General features: G+C 42.9%; 1 protein-coding gene across 1 annotated transcript; it reads right to left on the reverse strand.

The window, feature by feature from the left end:
- Nucleotides 1-18,867: 18,867 nt before the first annotated feature.
- Nucleotides 18,868-19,803, reverse strand: LOC136149789 (olfactory receptor 4D2-like). The gene has a single exon (XM_065910356.1). The coding sequence runs from the start codon at nucleotides 19,801-19,803 to the stop codon at nucleotides 18,868-18,870; it is 936 nt and encodes a 311-aa protein (XP_065766428.1).
- Between the last annotated feature and the right edge of the window lie 328 nt (nucleotides 19,804-20,131).

Consider the following 20,131-nt stretch of genomic DNA (forward strand, 5'->3'; position numbering starts at 1 on the left):
TTCAGTCATAAATAATCTGTTCCTTTGGGAACCAAGAGAGATTAGCAGTTCAACAATTCACTAATCTAAAAGTTCAGATTTGTTGCACAATTATCCACTTCTTTCTGAAGTCACACGCCTTAAGTATCAATAGAAGCCTCTTTTGTCTCTTGGAGATGCACTTTACACATGTGACTGGCCAGTCTCAAGAACTGAAGAGAATTTCAGGACCTGCTACCACTTGCACGCACTCTTGCCACGCTGGATGAAGATCTGAAGAACAGCAATTTTAGAAGATATTGAATCCAGCATAGAAGAGAAAGAAAAATGTTGAAGGTAGAGAAATAGAAATATATGAGGAATTAAAGGAAGGAAGAAAATTACAAGGAAGGAAAATGGGGAAATAGAATGAGTGAAGGAAGGGGAATGGAAAGGTGGTTGGGTGGGGGAGTGAGTGGAACCAAAGGTAAAGAAGGATTCGGAGGGTGAGAGACAGAGGTGACAGGTGAGGATTAAGTGCCCTCCATACTCCCCCTGCCTCGTCTCATCCCCCACACTGACCTCCAGACCTCTCTTATCTATCACAGACCACTCCTTTCTTGTTTTTCACTTCAATTTGCTGTTACACTAGGCAGGAAAGTTATGACCAATCTAGACAGCATATTAAAAAGCAGAGACAGTACTGTGCCAGAAAAGGTCCATCTAGTCAAGGCTATGGTTTTTCCAGTGGTCATGTATGTATGTAAGAGTTGGACTATAAAGAAAGTTGAGCACTGAAGGATTGATGCTTTTGAATTGTGGTGTTGGAGAAGACTCTTGAGAGTCCCTTGGACTGCAAGGAGGTCCAACCAGTCCATCCTAAAGGAGATCAGTCCCGAGTGTTCATTGGAAGAACTGATGTTGAAGCTGAAACTCCAATACTTTGGCCACCTGATGCAAAGAGCTGGCTCATTTGAAAAGACCTTATTCCTGGGAAAGATTGAGGGCAGGAAGAGAAGGGGACGACAGAGGATGAGATGGATGGCATTACCGACTCAATGGACATGAGTTTGGGCAAACTCTACAAGTGGTGATGGACAGGGAGGCCTGGTGTGCTGCAGTCCATGGGGTTGCAAAGAGTCAGACACGACTGAGCGACTGAACTGAACTGAACTGGACCTTCTATATAGCTGTTAGGTAGTTAGAATAGGAAACAGGAATCCAATATGGTGGTGGTTAAAAGACAAGGAAGGGGAAAGCCCGCAAAAATAGAACAAAGGAAGATCAAAGAAAGGTCGGAGGACCTGAATGAGACCCTCAGGTAGAACAAACGGCACTCCTGACTAGCCCAATTTGCATAGGGCATGCCCAGGGGGAGGAAAAAACATAAAAAGAGGAGCCAAAGTGCGTTCTCTCTCTCTCTATCTCTCTCCTGCGTGCTGGCGTGCTCCTCCACTCTCTTCTCTTCATGTCTTTGGGTTGGCATGCCCTCACACTTCGAGGATGGATTCTTCTGCTATTATCTAAATAAAATAGAGCTGTAACACTGATTTGTCTAAGAGCTATAACACGGTCTGTCCAAGACCCAAGAGCTGTGACTCGCCAAGAGCTTTAATGTCTGTCGCTCCAAATGTTTGCTGTGACGAGACAGAAGCAAGGAGCATACGCTCGCCTGACATCTATGGTGCCATGACTCAGATTCAACCTGGCTGAAACAACCTCAGCCCGGCCCCCGCAAGGAGGAGGCCAAGCACAGCAGGAGCCCAACTCAGCGAAAGCTCCCACGGTAGAAGTTGAACTCAGCGAAAGCTCCCACGGTAGAAGTGGAACGCGAAGAAAACCCAGTGCAAGGGAACTGACAAGAGGCCCATCGTGCTGGAGACCAGGACAGTGAAAAAAGAACTCAGCAGAAACCTCACGCGGCTCGTCTCAGATTCCGGAAGACCTCCGGTTAAGGTAGGAGGTCCTCGCTCCTGTGGCTAGAGGGACATGCCTAACAAAATCTTAATTCCTTTACAATCTCTCATTTCTTGTTTCCTTGAACCCCCTGCGAACAGACGGGCAGCAGTGGGCGCAATTGAGGGACTCTGGAGAGGCTACTCTTTGGTATGTCCCAAAGGCACTGTCTGCTGGGCCCCAGTAACTGTTACCCAAGCCAGTGGGGGTTCTTCTGTCCTTACCCTTCTCTGTGCTAAGAATCAGGCCAATGAAAACTGTGAGCACAGGTCAGGTATGTAGCAGATTTTCTGGCAGGCTATGAAGGGGATCCCTTGGCACGTTTTTCCCACTGCTTTTTCCTCCTGTCCTTCAACTCTCTCCCGGCACTCAAACCTGGCCAAAACTAGTGAAGCTCAGGCTCTGATGTCTCATTGCAAAAATTCATTGAGAGACAAAGTGATAAGTAAGACGTGGATTTGTTAGGATTCAGAGAGAAGCCACTCATCAGGGTGTGGGCCATTGCCAAGGGCCATGGAATGCAGCCTGGCTAGGTTTTGCAAGTGGGGTGAATTCATATGCTAATGAGTGAGAGGATCATCCCAATCATTGGGGAAGCACCCACTCCTCCTTTTGACAGTGACTTAGAGCTGTCCTACCACCTCTGGGTGTGTCTGTTGGCTTATAGATTGGGGATTAAGGTTTATTTGAATTTGACTTGTCATCTTGGACCCAACTGATTTTAATTGGTTTACGTTATGCCCTTGTGCTATGTCATTCTTCCAAATGTTGTGCTCTATCCCTTCCCTCCTGTTTCATGCTCCTTTCCTCAGCCCCATCCGGACCCACAATATTGCCTCTACAATCTTCTGGAGGGACAACCAGAAAATAGCTGGCCCTTGGGAGGGAAATACTGTATAATATCCAATCCCTCTAGATATTCAAGCATTCATCTTCCATGTTTCCTACAACATGTGCAACACTAGCATCTCTCATTGAACCTGCTAGGGCAGGCAAGAGACACACCATGCCTGCTAGAAGTCCATCTGTTGGCATCCTTTCAAAGGCAATTGGGCTTCCAGGGATAACATTTGCCACTTTGGGAATTAGCCCCGCAGGCCGTTTGGGCCCAAACCCTTACCACACTTACAAACATACCCTTGGATCAAATCTCCACTCCACTTTTATGGAACATCTGGTCTGTTGCCTCTTAACAAATTTGTTCTTAAGCCAATTACTAACTCATACAATCAGGACCCTGCCCCCTTGTAGGCAACATTGCTCCACCCAGCCTATTATTAAAATACCTTAAAGCCCCAACAGGGCCAGGTAACCCACTCCTTTGTCACTACTTTTGTTATTACTTAACATGGGTCTATGACAACAAAATGTTTACCATTGGAGACACCCTAACCTGCTCTTATGAAGGACTAGGGGAAGAAATCAATGACTTACAATCCCTTAGAGCAGTAAGAGGATAAGGCTTATGACTGTTTCACTGTTTCCCAGTCTCAGGGCACAGGATTGGATTGCTTTACATCATGATACCTATTTCCATTCACAGTGAACAAACCAGCAATGAGTTAAGATTCAGTTCATTTCAATTCAGTCGCTCAGTCATGTCTGACTCTTTGCAACCCCATGAATTGCAGCACGCCAGGCCTCCCTGTCCATCACCAACTCCCGGGGTTTACTCAAACTCACGTCCATCGAGTCGGTGATGCCGTCCAGCCATCTCATCCTCTGTCGTCCCCTTCTCCTCCTGCCCCCAATCACTCACCATCAGGGTGAGGTATCAGGGTCTTTTCCAATGAGTCAACTCTTGGCATGAGGTGGCCAAAGTATTGGAGTTTCAGCTTCAGCATCAGCCCTACCGATGAACACCCAGGACTGATCGCCTTAAGGATGGACTGGTTGGATCTCTTTGCAGTTGAAGGGACTCAAGAGTCTTCCCCAACACCATAGTTCAAAAGCATCAATTCTTCGGCACTCAGCTTTCTTGACAGTCCAACTCTCACATCCATACATGACTACTGGAAAAACCATAGCCTTGACTAGACGGACATTTGTTGGCAAAGTAACATCTCTGCTTTTTAATATACTGTCTAGGTTGGTCATAACTTTCCTTCCAAGGAGTAAGCATCTTTTAATTTCATGGCTGCAGTCACCACCTGCAGTTACTTTGGAGCCCCCAAAAATAAAGTCTGACACTGTTTCCACTGTCTCCCCATCGATTTCCCATGAAGTGATGGGACCAGATGCCATGATGTTAGTTTTCTGAATGTTGAGCTGTAAGTCAACTTTTTCACTCTCCTCTTTCACTTTCATCAAGAGGCTTTTTATTTCCTCTTCACTTTCTGCCATAAGGGTGGTGTCATCTGCATATCTGAGGTTATTGATATTTCTCCCATCAATCTTGATTCTGGCTTGTGCTTCTTCCAGCCCAGCGTTTCTCATGATGTACTCTGCATGTAAGTTAAATAAGCAGGGTAACAATACACAACCTTGGCTTACCCTTTTTCCTATTTGGAACCAGTCTGTTGTTCCATGTCCAGTTCTAACTGTTGATTCCTGACCTGCATATAGGTTTCTCAAGAGGAAGGTCAGGTGGTCTGGTATTCCCATCTCTTTCAGAATTTTCCACAGTTTATTGTGATCCACACAGTCAAAGGTTTTGGCATAGTCAATAAAGCGGAAATAGATGTTTTTTCTGGAACTCTCTTGCTTTTTCAATGATCCAGTGGATGTTGGCAATTTGATCTCTGGTTCGTCTGCCTTTTCTAAAATCAGCTTGAACATCTGGAAGTTCACAGTTCACGTATTGCTGAAGCCTTGCTTGGAGAATTCTGAGCATTACTTTACTAGCGTGTGAGATGAGTGCAATTGTGCAGTAGTTTGAGCATTCTTTGGCATTGCCTTTCTTTGAGATTGGAATGAAACCTGACCTTTGCCAGTCCTGTGGCCACTGCTGAGTTTTCCCAAATTTGCTGGCCTATTGAGTGCAGCACTTTCACAGCATCATCTTTCATGATTTGAAATAGCTCAACTGGAATTCCATCACCTCCACTAGTTTTGTTCATAGTGATGCTTTCTAAGGCCCACTTGACTTCACATTCCAGGATGTCCATCTCTAGCTGAGTGATCACACCATCGTGATTATCTGGGTCATGAAAATCGTTTTTGTACAGTTCTTCTGTGTATTCTTGACATCTCTTCTTAATATCTTCTGCTTCTGTTAGGTCCATACCATTTCTGTCCTTTACTGAGCCCATCTTTGAATGAAATGTTCCCTTCATATCTCTCATTTTCTTGAATAGATCTCTAGTCTTTCCCATTCTGTTGTTTTCCTCAATTTCTTTGCATTGATTGCTGAGGACGGCTTTCTTATCTCTCCTTGCTATTCTTTGGATCTCTGCATTCAAATGGGAATATCTTTCCTTTTCTCCTTTGCTTTTTGTTTCTCTTCTTTTCACAGCTATTTGTAAGGCTTCCTCAGACAACCATTTTGCCTTTTTGCATTTCTCTTCCATGCGATGGTCTTGATCCCTTTCTCCTGTACAATGTCACAAACCTCCGTCCTTGGTTCATCAGGCACTCTGTCTATCAGATCTAGTTCCTTAAATCTACTTCTCACTTCCACTGTATAGCCATAAGGGATTTGATTTAGGTCATACCTGAATGGTCTAGTGGTTTTCTGTACTTTCTTCAATTTAAGTCTGAATTTGCAATAAGGAGTTCGTGATCTGAGCCACAGTCATCTCCCAGTCTTGTTTTTGCTGACTGTATAGAACTTCTCCATCTTTGGCTCCAAGGAATGTAATCATTGTGATTTTGGTGTTGACCATCTGGTGATGGGCGCAGGAGGGCTGAGAGGAGCTACTCCACATTCAAGGTCAGGACGGGCGGCCGTGAGGAGATACCCCTCGTCCAAGGTAAGGAGCAGTGGCTGCACTTTGCTGGAGTTAAGATTATAACCCCTTAATCCTACCCAGCACTGGTCACACTGGAGATCTTGGGGACACCAAACTCCAGTCCGGGGGTCCCAGGAGGTCTACCTGCCTTGACCTGCCTAGGGATCTGGTCCTCGAAAGGTTGTCACACCTCAATCTGCTCGGGTATTTGATCTCTAGGAGGCTGTCACACCTCAGCCTGCCTGGGGATCTGCACCCTGACCTGGGGATGCCTGGCTCTCAGGTTGCAACAGTACTGGGTAGGATAAGCTTCAGAAAGACTCACCCCTAAGGAAATTCACCCATGAAAATTGAAGGAGGGCTATTAGTTTTTGTCTTTTTCTTTTCCTCCCTGTCATGACTGTCTTTCAGATGGAAAATAATCAATCCACTTCTTGGCAGACACCCTTGAGATGCATCCTTGAAAACTGGAAGCTGTTCAATCTTCTAACTCTGAGGAGGAGTCGCTTAAAATTCTTTTGTGCCACTGCGTGGCCACAATATCCACTGGGAAACAAGGAACACTCACCTGAGGACGGGAGTTTAAATTACAATACCATCCTGCAGCTAGAATTGTTCTGCAAAAGACAAGGAAAATGGACAGAGATCCCCTATGTCCAGATTTTCTTTCGACTAAGATATGAAGGAACATTGTCTTAAGTATGAAATTGCTGTACTAGGCAGATGGTGTTAGGCACAGGCAACCAAGAGAAGGAACCACCCCATAAAGGCTCACCTCCCATGCCCCCAAAGAGACTGGAGTCTCCCACAGCTGCCAAGTTGGCTGGTGCTTCTTCCTTGTATCCAAACGTGCCCCCATATCTGGGAGCACCCCCTCCACAAAAGCCAGCTCGAGTATGTCCCTTAGTTGAGACTGGAGGAGAATTCGTACCAACCCGAGTCCATAAGCCCTTCTCCCTCTTAGAACTAAGACAGATCAAACAAGACCTGGGAAGCTATACAGATGGCCCAGACAAATATATAGATACATTCCAACATATTACCTTGGTCTTTGACTTGACATGGAAGGACATCATGATCATATTTAGTCAAACATTATCTGACCCTGAATATACTAGGGTCTTAAAGGAAGCCCGAAGGTATGCAATGGGACTTCACATGTCAAGTGATAGATACCCAGTAGGGGAAACTGCAGTCCCCTCCTCCGACCCTAATTGGAATTATAATAACCTTGAGAACATCTGTGAAAGAACATTTTCTAATCTGTGTGAAGGCAGGACTGAAAGCAGCCCAACAAAAAGTAATCAGCTATGCCCGGGTCTCAGCAATAACTCAGGAGCCCAGTGAGAACACCATTGCCTTTTTGGAAAGGCTAAAAGAGGCCCTCCTAAAGTTTACCAATCTGGACTTAGACTCTTACAAGGGACAGGTGACTTTAAAGGACAAATTCCTGTCCCAATGTGCATCAGATATCAGAATTTAGTTAGAACAGCTACAGCAGCAGGACTCTGCTGCCTCTTTAGATGAAATGATCCAGACAGCCACCAATACCTTTTATAACAGAGAACAGGAGAAGGAGGCCAAGGCCCAGGAGAGGGAGAGAAGGAAAGAGCCAAGCCATGCCCAGATGCTGGCCGCCCTCCAGAGAAGCCCTATGGCACACCCCGATTCCTTGAAGGACAAGGCATGAGGCAAATGCTTAATCTGTAGACAGGCGGGGCATTGGGTCAAAGAGTGTCCAAACTGTGACAAGTCTCCTAGAACAGCTTGCCACAAATGCCATCAACTGGGACATTGGGCGGCACTCTGCCCTTGGGACCCAAGAGCCTCAAGGTCAAGCACCAAGCCTTCCCTCAAGATGGTTCAACAGGACTGAAGCGGCCCGCTCCAGCCAGCCCGCCTGTCACAGATAACCATCACGGGGCTGGAGCCAAGGGTGCAACTGGATGTGGCAGGTAGGTCTCAGAATTTCTTGGTTGATACAGGGGCTACCTACTCTGTCTTGATCTGTTCTGAAGCCTTCTCCTCCCAAACCTGTACCATTTTGGGTGCTACAGGAAAAACAACTACTAAAAGATTCACCCAAGCACTTCTTTGTTGCTGGATGGACAACTTTTTTCCCACAAGTTTCTGGTAGTCCCTGAGTGTCCTACTCCCTTAATGGGAAGAGACATACTCACTAAACCGGGGACCACCCTTGTGATGGGAAGCTTTTCAGCCCCGAGAACTCTACAGCTCCTGGTTACTATTGAAGAACCCATTACACCTTCTCCAATGGAGAGGGACCACAAACTATGGGAAGACAAAATTAACCCCCAGGTGTGCTGCTATTGCTGCTGAGTCACTTCAGTCATGTCCGACTCTGTGTGACCCCATAGACGGCAGCCCACAAGGCTCCCCCATCCCTGGAGTTCTCCAGGCAAGAACACTGGAGTGAGTTGCCATTTCCTTCTCCAGTGCATGAAAGTGAAAAGTGAAAGTGAAGTCGCTCAGTCGTCTCCCGACTCTTAGCGACCCCTTAAACTGCAGCCTCCCAGGCTCCTCCGTCCATGGGATTTTGCAGGCAAGAGTACTGGAGTGGGGTGCCATTGCCTTCTCTGTGGGACCAGGGAATTCCTGGATGAGCCCACCAAGCTGAACTGGTCATCATTGTCTTCCGAGACCCCACTCGATTTCCTAACCGGAAACAATATCCCCTCAAAAGAGAGGCTCAGGAAGGACTACAACCTTTAATAAAAAAAATTCCTTGCTTGTGGGCTATTGGTCCCCACCAATTCGCCATATAATACCCCAGTCCTCTCAGTAAAGAAAAAGGACAGAACCTGGTGAATGGTTCAAGATCTCTGGATCATAAATGATGCTGTAGTCCCCCTCCATGCCACAGTACCCAATCCCTATGTAATCTTGTGAGAAATCCCACCCAGTGCCAAGTGGTTTACAGTCTTGGATCTCAAAGATGCATTTTTTTTCGCATACCACTGGCTAAAGAATCCCAGTATCTTTTTGCCTTTGAGTGGGAGGCCCCAGGAGAAAGACACCAACAGATGACTTGGACAGTATTACCTCAGGGGTTCAGAGATAGCCCTCACCTGTTTGGACAGGCCCTTAGCCGGGATCTCCTAGATCTGGACGTGGAACTTAATGGGTAAATATTACAATACATAGATGACCTACTAATCTGCTCTCCAGATGAGGAAAATGCCCAACAACATGCAATTCAGGCTCTAAACTTTTTGGCAGAAAGGGGATATAAAGCCTCCTGTACTAAGGCACAAATGTTCTAGACAAAAGTCACTTACCTGGGAGTTCAGATGACACACGAGTCTAGGAGGCTGTCCTCTTATCGGGTACAAGGAATCCTCCAGTTGCCCTCCCCTATGACTTGAAAACAATTGCGAGCTTTCCTGGGGCTAACTGGGTATTACTGTAGAATCTGGATACCCAACTATGGTCTAATTGCCATAGTTTATCATTATTCATTTGTTTTCAGTGTCTCCCCTCAACCAGCTACATAATTTCAATATTTTGCTAACCCCAGAACTTGGAACAGCAACTCTGATATAGCACATGCTCAGTAAATATTGTCAAGTTAATGTATTAAGTAGGTAATGGAAGATTTGTTAAGTAATTTTATTTATCCTTTGTTCCCTATCTCACAAGGCCAGTGGTTGGGTGATTGTTGGTTGTTGAAACTACTGGATTTTACATGCAAGCTGAAGCAGCTGTTTTAACAGCACATTCCCCACCCCCGCTCCAAATTACTTCATGAGGCTCTCCTTCAACATTAGACTTAATACCATCATGACTATGTCACTTGTTTATACTCACCACCCTTCAGCAGGTGTTTCCAAGAACTTAATCACCTTTGGCAGGTATGAAAACCCTCAGGCTCTCACCTTCCTTCAACCCTGAATGGGAGAAGAGAATTCAAGTCTTGCATTGTTCTAGGAGGTCCTCTCTATGAGCCTCAAACTTCCCGATCTCTGCCCATACCTCACACACATGATTCATGGCCATGACCCTGGGGAAGAGGGTATATCCTCAGGGAGAAATTCTTGGACTGAGATCAGGAAGCAGAGCTGAAATGATCCCCATGGGGGGCAAGGAACAATGGGAGTTGTTAAAAAGTATCTAAGTCTCTCAAAAACACTCACTGTATGAGAGGTCTACCTTGAGGGCAAAAAATTAACAAAACATAACAAAATTCAAAACACACACATACACACTCAAACCAAAATGAAAGAAAAGACAAAAAAAATTGAAAATTGTAGATTTATGACATGCAATATTAGGAGACCAAGATTTGAAAAACCAGATTCTCTCAAAGTTTGTGGTATTTTTTTAACCTATTGCATTAGAATCACTCGAGGGGATGTTAAACCTGAGAAATGCCCATGCAGAAAATATTGATTTAGTTGATCTTGGATGGAGCTGTAGAATTTGAATTTCTAATAACTTTTCAGGTGAACCTGACACTGCTTCTCTGGGGCCACATTTTGAGAACCACTAACTTTGGGTTTCACTGCTCTTGTCAGCTACAATGGACAGTTCTTTCTCACAGTATCACAGTAAGACAAATGGTTTGCTAGCTTAGTTAAAAAAATTAATTGATCTTTACATGGAAAACATCATAACTTGGAAAATATTTGTATACAACATTGGAAACAAATCCTATAAATCTTATTGTGTCAGTCAGATCCCAAAGTTGATTCTCCATCCATATCCAATTATACTGCACCATCTGTAAAACTCTAGTACTCTTTATATGGGCTTGACAGGTGACACTGGTGGTAAAGAACCTGCCTGGCAGTGCAGGAGACATAAGATACTTGGGTTCAATCCCTGGGTTGGAAAGATACCCTGGCTGTGGTTTTTCAAGTAGTCATGTATGTCTGAGAGCTGGATCACAAATAAGGCTGAGCACTGGAGAATCGATGATTTTGAACTATAGTTTTAGAGAAGTGAAAGAGGAGAGTGAAAAGGTTGGCTTAAAGCTCAACATTCAGAAAACTAACATTATGGCATCCGGTCCCATCACTTCATTGCAAATGAATGGGGGAAAAGTGGAAACAGTGGCTGACTTTATTTTGGGGGGCTCCAAAATCACTGCAGATGGTGATTGCAGCCATGAAATTAAAAGACGCTACTCCTTGGAAGGAAAGTTATGACCAACCTAGATAACATATTAAAAAGCAGAGACATTACTTTGCCAACAAATGTCCGTCTAGTCAAGGCTATGGTTTTTCCAATGGTTATGTATGGATGTGAGAGTTGAACTGTGGAAAAAGCTCAGCGCCAAAAAATTGATGTTTTTGAACTATGGTGTTGGAGAAGACTCTTGAGAGTCCCTTCCCTTGGACTGCAAGGAGATTCAACCAGTCCACCCTAAAGGAGATCAGTCCTGGGTGTTCAATGGACGGACTGATGCTGAAGCTGAAACTCCAGTACTTTGGCCACCTCATGCGAACAGTTGACTCGTTGGTAAAGACCCTGATGCTGGGAGGGATTGGGGGCAGGAGGAGAAGGGGACGACAGAGGATGAGATGGCTGGATGACATCACCGACTTGATGGGCATGAGTTTGAGTAAACTCTGGGAGTTTGTGATGGACAGGGAGGCCTGGCGTGCTGCGATTCATGGGGTCGCAAAGATTCGGACACGACTGAGCGACTGAACTGAACTGAACTGAACTGAACTGATAGCTCCCTTGCTAAGACTAGGGAGATGGGCACTCTCGGTCTCCCTTCTGATATCTATGTCAGAAGCTTTCTTTGTCCCTTATCATACTTAATAGAACTCTGCTACACAAAATCTCTTGAGTGATCAAACCTGGTCCCTGATCCCAGAGCTAAATCTTCTTTGAAGATCATGAATCCGACACCATTCACCGTAAACTATCAACAGCAAGGAGATCAAACCAGTCAATACTAAAGGAAATCAACCCTGAATACTCATTGGAGGGATTGATGTTGAAGCTGAAGCTCCAATACTTTGGCCACCTGATAGGAAGAACTGACTCATTGGGAAAGACCTTGATGCTGGAAAAGATTGAGGACAAGAAGAGAAGAGGGCGAAAGAGGATGACATGATTGGATGGCATCTTTGACTCAGTGGACATGCTGCTGCTGCTGCTGCTGCTAAGTCGCCTCAATCACGTCCGACTCTGTGCAACCCCATAGATGGCAGCCCACCAAGCTCCTCTGTCCCTGGGATTCTCCAGGCAAGAATACTGGAGTGGGTTGCCATTTCCTTCTCCATGATTAGTTTGAGCAAACTCCAGGAGATAGTCAAGGACAGGGAAGACTGGCATATTGCAGTCCATGGGTCACAAAGAGTCAGACACAACTGAGTGACTGAACAAGAAGAAGAATAGAAGAGCAGTGAGAGGTAGGTCTGGGTACACTTCATGCTTAGGATACAAAAATAAGACATATATTCTCCTCTCAAGGAACACAGAAAGTTAAACCCAGAAACACATATTAATGAATGCTTTTCTAGCTCTACTAGAGCGATCATCAAAAGTTAAAAGACTGAAAAACCAACCATGACTGGAAGAGAAGGAAGACTTTGGAGAGGAAATGACATTTAAGCAGAAGTAAAGTACAAGTGTGTTAGGCAGACAAAGCAGGGGAAGTGTGTATCTGGCAAAAGAACAAAGGTCCAGAGATGAAATAGTAGAGCATACACTCCATGAACCCTTAAAGCCTCGACGAAGCTGGAGCGCAGGGTAAGTGGTGGGACATTCAGGTGAAGAGCAGACAGAGATCACTCTAAATAGTGTTAAGGGGCTAGTCTCATACATTTAGGTTTTTACCTTCAGAGATGTGGGAAGCCAGCAGAGGACATCATACAGAAGAATGACCTACAGAAGAAAGGTCCTCCATGACAGCAGGGAGGAGGAGAGAGGGGAGAGCTGAGCAGATGAACATAGCAGTATATGGTTCCTCTGTTTATTCACATTCTGTTCAGGAAAGACTGAATGAAGGCAGTTAGCGGCTTATAACTGTTCTGTGTTCATGACTCAGTCCATCCCAGCTTCAAAATTATTAAAGGTGTGAGTAGGGTGGAAATCTGGTGGAGGAAGGGAAAAGGAAACGGGAGTTAAGAAAGAATAAGGATGAAAAGGCAATTAAGAAAAATCAAGAGTGAAAACCAATGAGATACCAGAGACCCACATTTCACTGATATCAGGACACAGATTCAGTGAGTCTGTGGGGCTCTTGGCCTCTCCCTCATGAGCCAAGATACCTCCATGCTTCATTATGATGTGTGTCCTCACACATACCATTCTAAAGCTGGAGGTGAGGAAAGAAGTAGGGGGCAGTTTCTTTATCCTCCTTCATCTCTTATCTCTACTCATGGAGAAGAAACCTTCTCCAGAAGCTACTTGGCTAACACATTTTTTTGTTGTAATCTTCAATCCTGGATCAGATACACACGTCAGGAAGCCTGGCTTCTCAAATGTTCTAGGAAAGTGCACACTTATGTTGGGGGACAAGCAAGAAGGATGTGGTTGGGAATGGCTTTGGGTAGACCCCCAAGAACAACGTCATCTTCTTATAAAGCACCTGGAATAGGGAATGAATAGGATGGACCAGACGTAAAATGTGAGGAATGTAAATGAAAGAAGGAGTAAGAATTTTTTCTCTGAAGAAGTACCATCCCATCACTCTCCCTATCCTACCACAAAATTTGAGCATGTAAGACAAAGACAGGAAAGCAAGGTTTTTCTTTGCAGAAACAGTAACTCCAGAAAAATAGACCTCCATGTTTTGACATTCGTGTGTCCCCCAGTAAATAGCTGATATCCACCTGAACCTCTAAGATAAAGTCTAAAAGTTTTTATATGAAAGTGAAAGTGTTAGTCACTCAGTTGTGTCCAACTCCTTGCAACCCCATGGACTGTAGCCCACCTGGCTTCTCTGTCCAAGGAATTCTCTAGGCAAGAATACTGAAGCTAGGTTGCATTTCATTCTCCACGAAAATCTTCCCAACTCAGGGATCAACCTCTCATCACAGGCAAGTTCTTCACTGTGTGAGCCACCAGAGAAATGCTTTCATTTAGAGATGTATAAATTTGTATTTTACTGCCTTGTTCTTAAGTGTAGATAGCCAAGGATCAATAAGAGATTAAGGAAGGTCACTGAGACAAAAGGGAAAAACCAAATAAATTGGAAAATGAATAAGAAGTAAGCAGAAATGACATAGGAAACATAAGAAAAGTTTATATAAGCAGTCCATGGAGTCACAGGAGTTGGACACGACTTTGTAATTGAATAACAACAACAATTCAACAACAAAAAGGCAAAAATCCAACTTTCAAAATAGGCTATGGGATTGAATATACATTTCTCTAAAGAAAGTATTTAAATTCCCTACAATAAATAATGCTCAACATGAAATGATGTTCAATATCACCAGTAATTAAGGAAATGAAAATAAAAACCATGCAATACTACTTCATACCTGATAAGAGAGCAGCAGCAGTAGTAGTAGTAGTAATAGCAATAATAAATAACAAGTGTGAGAATGTGAAAAAATTAGAGCCCTCATAAGTTCCAATAGGAATGCTGCTGTGAAACACACTTTCACAGTTCTTCAAAAAGCTACACACAGAATTAACCACATGATCCAGCAATTCCACTCATTGGTATATACTCAAAGGTTCTGAAAATAGGTACTCAAGCAAATATTTGTTAACAAATAATAGCAGTAGCCCTTATAATAGACAAAATATGGAAACACCCAAAATGTCATTCAACAGATAAGTGGATAAACAAAATGTACTGTATCCAGACAGTGGAGTAGTATTCAGCCATAAAGAAGAATGGAGTACTATTAAGCAAAATTAAGGGGAAACTCTTCCAGATCTAATGAGTCTAAAAAGACATGACAGCTAAATTCAACACATGGCTTCTCCCCAGATTCTCTGTTTATCGGAATTTATTGAGAAATTTGGCAAAATTTGAGTAGAAACTAAATATTATATCCTATCAATTATTAGTTTTAATGACTGTATGGCAATATTGGAGGAAAATGCCTTTGTAGAAAATGCATACAAATATTAAGGAGTGTTGGGCATGGGGTTGGTAACTTACCCTCAAACTTTCAGGAAAAAAACTATTATACTATATTTACAAATGTTCTGTAAGTTTGAAGTTTTTCAAAGAGTGTTAAATGTTTTTAAAGTTAAATTTTTTTTTAATAGTTAAGATAGAACTTGGTAGCAGAATATCATTTTATCCTCTGGATAAGAAACAATTTTAAAAAATTAGATATCAATATGAGCTAACTGAGCTTCCCCAATGGCTCAGCGGTAAAGAATCTACCTGCAATGTGGGAGATATTGGAGATGAAGGTTCAGTCCTTGGACTGGAAAGATCCCTTGGAGGAGGAAATGGCAATCCACTTCAGTATTCTTCCCTGAAAAATTCTATGAACAGAGGAGCCTGGCAGCTTACAATCCAAGGGGTCGAAAAGAGTTGGGCAAGACTGAGAGACTAAACACACACATGAGCTAATACTAAAATAAAAGACTGATATACCTGATTACATGAAAAGTAACACCAAAAATAAAGGAGACAAGCCACAAACTGGGAGAAGGCATTGTAATAAATATAGCTGGCAATAAATCAGCAACCAAATTACACAGAAACTCCTACACTATGTAGAAACAGTCAGAAGAAAAGCAAACAAAAAGCATTCATGGGAAATTGCATACAATAAAAGGTGTGGAAAGAAATGTTAGAGAAATACAAATTTCTCTACAGTGAAATATTTTTACCCACTTTATTTTTTTTTTCTACAGTGAAATATTTTTACCCACTTTAATTGGTACTTTCACTTCCAGATATATAACCCAAGCCCCTCAACAAAACAACAAGTAGAAGAACATTCAAAAGGGCATTGTTTGCAACAGCAAAAACTGGGAACAACCCCTTTAAGTTTATTCTCACAAAGGAACATTACACAGCAGAGCAAACGAATAAACTACAGCCAAACAGAATAACATGTGTCATTTAGAAACATAATGTGGAATGGAAAAAAGCAAGTCCCAGAATATTATATACAATGTAATATTTGTACGGAGCTCAAAATAGCAAAACAAAACAATATACTGATTATGTAAAAATGTGATGAGATTATTTTTATAAGCAATGGAATGATAAACACAAAATTCAAATAAGTGGTTTCACCTGGGGAGAAACCATGTGATGGGGAGGACCTATAGGCAGGTATAAGCTGTTGGTACTCTGTGGTTCTTGAATTGAGTATCATGTACATGAATATTCATATTATATTATATAATGTTTTGAAATTACCTGTTTTACATGTAATCTTTTGCTTGTAATGATCATTATACTATACTAAAATGTACAGTGAAAAAGTGTGAATACTCATGATAATTTCCAGCCTGAAAATAACATGCAATTTCATAGTTCACTCAATTTTATCTCACAATTTTTATATACAGTTCTTATAATAAAACTTGGAAGTTTGGGATATTAAGATCAGTGAGTTTGTTGATAAGAAGTTATGAGTTCAAGGGAAGGCAGGTGTCTCATGCAATGTCATCCATTTGGTAAGTGATGCGTTTGGGTTTCCAAATTAAAGCTTAAGACTCATCTGCTTCATATATGATAATATACAAGTTTCAATACTATTCTCTCAGATCATCCCACCCTCACCTTCTCCCACAGAGTCCAAAAGATTGTTCTATACATCTGTGTCTCTTTTGCTGTCTCACATATAGGGTTATCATTACCATCTTTCTAAATTCCATATATATGTATTAGTATACTGTATTGGTGTTTTTCTTTCTGGCTTACTTCACTCTGTATAATAGGCTCCAGTTTCATCCACCTCATTAGAACTGACTCAAATGTATTCTTTTTAATAACTGGGTAATATTCCATGGTGTATATGTACCACAGTTATCTTATCCATTTGTCTGCTGATGGACATCTAGGTTGCTTCCAAGTCCTGGCTATCATAAACAGTGCTGTGATGAACATTGGGGTACTCCTGTCTCTTTCAATTCTAGTTTTCTCAGTTTGCATGCTCAGCAGCGGGATTGCTGGGTCATATGGCAGTTCTATTTCCAGTCTTTTAAGGAATCTCCACACTGTTCTCCATAGTGGCTGTACTAGTTTGCATTCCCACCAACAGTGTAAGAGGGTTCCTTTTTCTCCACACCCTCTCCATCATTTATTGTCTGTAGACTTTTGGATAGCAGCCATTCTGACAGGTGTAAGATGGTACCTCATTGTGGTTTTGATTTGCATTTCTCTGATAATGAGTGATGTTGGGCATCTTTTCATGTGCTTGTTAGCCATCTGTATGTCTTCACAAAAATAAACTCAAAATGGATTAAAGATCTAAACGTAAGACCAGAAACTATAAAACTCCTAGAAGAAAACATATGCAAAACACATACCAACATAAATCACAGCATGATCCTCTATGACTCACCTCCCAGAGTAATGGAAATAAAACCAAAAATAAACAAATGGGACCTAATTAAATTTAAAAGCTTTTCCAGAACGAAGGAAACTATAAGCAAAGTGAGAAGACAACCTTCAGAATGGGAGAAAATAATAGCAAATGAAGCAACTGAAAAAGAATGGATCTCAGAAATATACAAGCAACTCCTGCAGCTCAATTCCAGAAAAATAAATGACACAATCAAATGGGCCAAAGAACTAAGCAGACATTTCTCCAAAGAAGACATACAGATTGCTAACAAACGCATGAAAAGATGCTCAACATCACTCATTATCAGAAAAATGCAAATCAAAACCACAATGAGGTACTATCTCACACCAGTCAGAATGGCTGCTATCAAAAAGCCTACAAAACAATAAATGCTGGATAGGGTGTGGGGAAAAGGGAACCCTCTTACACTGTTGGTGGGAATGCAAACTAGTACAGCCACTATGGAGAACAGTGTGGAGATTCCTTAAAAGACTGGAAATAGAACTGCCATATGACCCAGCAATCCCACTGTTGGGCATACACACTGAAGAAACCAGAGTTGAAAGAGACACATGTACCCCAATGTTCATCGCAGCACTGTTTATGATAGCCAGGACTTGGAAGCAACCTAGATGTCCATCAGCAGACAAATGGATAAGATAACTGTGGTACATATACACCATGGAATATTACCCAGTTATTAAAAAGAATACATTTGAGTCAGTTCTAATGAGGTGGATGAAACTGGAGCCTATTATACAGAGTGAAGTAAGTCAGAAAGAAAAACACCAATACAGTATACTAATACATATATATGGAATTTAGAAAGATGGTAATGATAACCCTATATGTGAGACAGCAAAAGAGACACAGATGTATAAAACAATCTTTTGGACTCTATGGGAGAAGGTGAGGGTGGGATGATCTGAGAGAACAGCATTGAAATATGTGTATTATCATATATGAAACAGATCGTCAGTCCAGGTTCAATGTATGATACAGGGTGCTCAGGGCTGGTGCACTGGGATGACCCAGAGGGATGGATAGGGAGGGAGGTTCAGAATGGGAAACACATGTAAACCCATGGCTGATTCATATCGATGTATGACAAAAACCACTACAATATTGTAAAGTAATTAGCCTCCAACTAAAATAAATAAACTTTAAAAAAAAAATAAAGCTTAAGACTCAGAATCCTGGGCAGTTTCCAATGATCCAGCCTCACACCAAAATGAGGTGCTGAGAAAGAGGTCAAAGTACAGAAAACAGAACTGCTCTTCTGGGGAAATGCTGCCATTCTAACAAGAAAGTAACTGTCCACCAAGAAGGGAGAAAGGAGGGTGTGGCTTGCCAGAATGTTTCCATGACAACAAATGCTGCTGCCATTGGATTGTTCAAATCATCTAACACAAACAAAAGTAAGAATTTACCTTTTTCCTCAAAATCTGAGTAAACTGCTTATTTTCAATAAGCATTCACTTCTATGACGACCCTTATAACACATGCACAAGTTATTGAAGAGGCCAGATACAGCAGCTCTCTCTCCAAATTATCAATGGAAAACAAAGTCAAAGAGAAGTGATCCACTATCACTCCCTTTTACAAAGCAGCCAGCGCCTCCCTAATCTCGTCACTGCTGCCTGCATCTCCTGGTTCCTCAGGGTGTAGATCATGGGGTTAAGCATGGGAGTCATGACCGTGTGGCTGACAGATACAGCCTTGTCCATGGAGAAGGAGGTGAAGGGCCGGGCATAGAGGTAAATGCTTGGAATGAAGACCATAGACACCACGATGATGTGGGTGGTGCAGGTGGAAGCTGCCTTCCTCCTCGCCTGCTCTGAGTGGGACCTCAGCATCAACAGGATGGCTGAGTAGGAGACCAAGAGGATGAGGAACCAGATGACATCCAGCATCCCACTGTTGGAGATCACAAGGAACTCCAGGACAGAAGTGTCAGTGCAGGCGAGTCTCAGCACTTGTGGAACATCACAGTAGAAGTTATCTAGGACATTGGGGCCGCAGAAAGGCAGAGGGAGCATCAGAGCCAGTTGGGAAATGGAATGAATGAAGCCTCCCACCCAGCTGGCCACCACCAGCCCAGCACAGAGCTGAGTGTTCATGATGGTGACATAGTGAAGTGGCCGGGAGATGGCAACAAGGCGGTCATAGGCCATCACTGAGAGGAAGAAGACCATGGCACCTCCCAGAAAGTGGAAGAAGAAGATCTGGGCCATGCAGCCCTGGTAGGAGATGGTCTTCTTCTCAGAGAGGAAGTCCGCCAGCATCTTTGGGGCAGTGACTGAGGAGAAACAGAGGTCTATGATGGCCAGGTTTCGCAGCAGAAAATACATGGGTGTGTGGAGCCTGGAGTCAGAGGTCACTGTGACCATGATGAGGAGGTTCCCCATGACAGTGGTTGTGTAGACAAACAGAAACACCAGAAACAAGACAGGCTGGAGCTCCTGAGTCTGTGAGAGCCCCAGAAAGACAAATTCTGATACACATGTGAGGTTCCCTGATTCCATGGTGTCTTCTCCATACACGTGAAGAAACACACCACAGACAGAGATGTATTAGTGCTCAGGGGTTCAAATTGAGTTCCAGTTCTAGATGATGGACATTTTTGTGCAGATCATAATTCCAGGCACTGATTAAATGGCCTTGCCTTTGGAGCATGTACAACTTGGTGCTGAAATATATATTCATGCTATATCAAAAAGATATCCAGAGACATATACAGACTGCTTTTTAAGCATACTGTGTAGTACAGTGATGAGAAGATGCTTGGAGTCCAACAGACTTGTAGTCAAATTCCAAAGCTTCTTATTCTTGAGATCTGACCCAGAGTAAGTT

The sequence above is a fragment of the Muntiacus reevesi genome, chromosome 18 (assembly GCF_963930625.1).
Source record: "Muntiacus reevesi chromosome 18, mMunRee1.1, whole genome shotgun sequence".
NCBI lineage: Eukaryota > Metazoa > Chordata > Mammalia > Artiodactyla > Cervidae > Muntiacus > Muntiacus reevesi.

Coding starts and splice junctions, on each gene's coding strand:
- LOC136149789 (XM_065910356.1), bottom strand. CDS start 19,803: ATGGAATCAGGGAACCTCACATGTGTATCAGAATTTGTCTTTCTGGGG.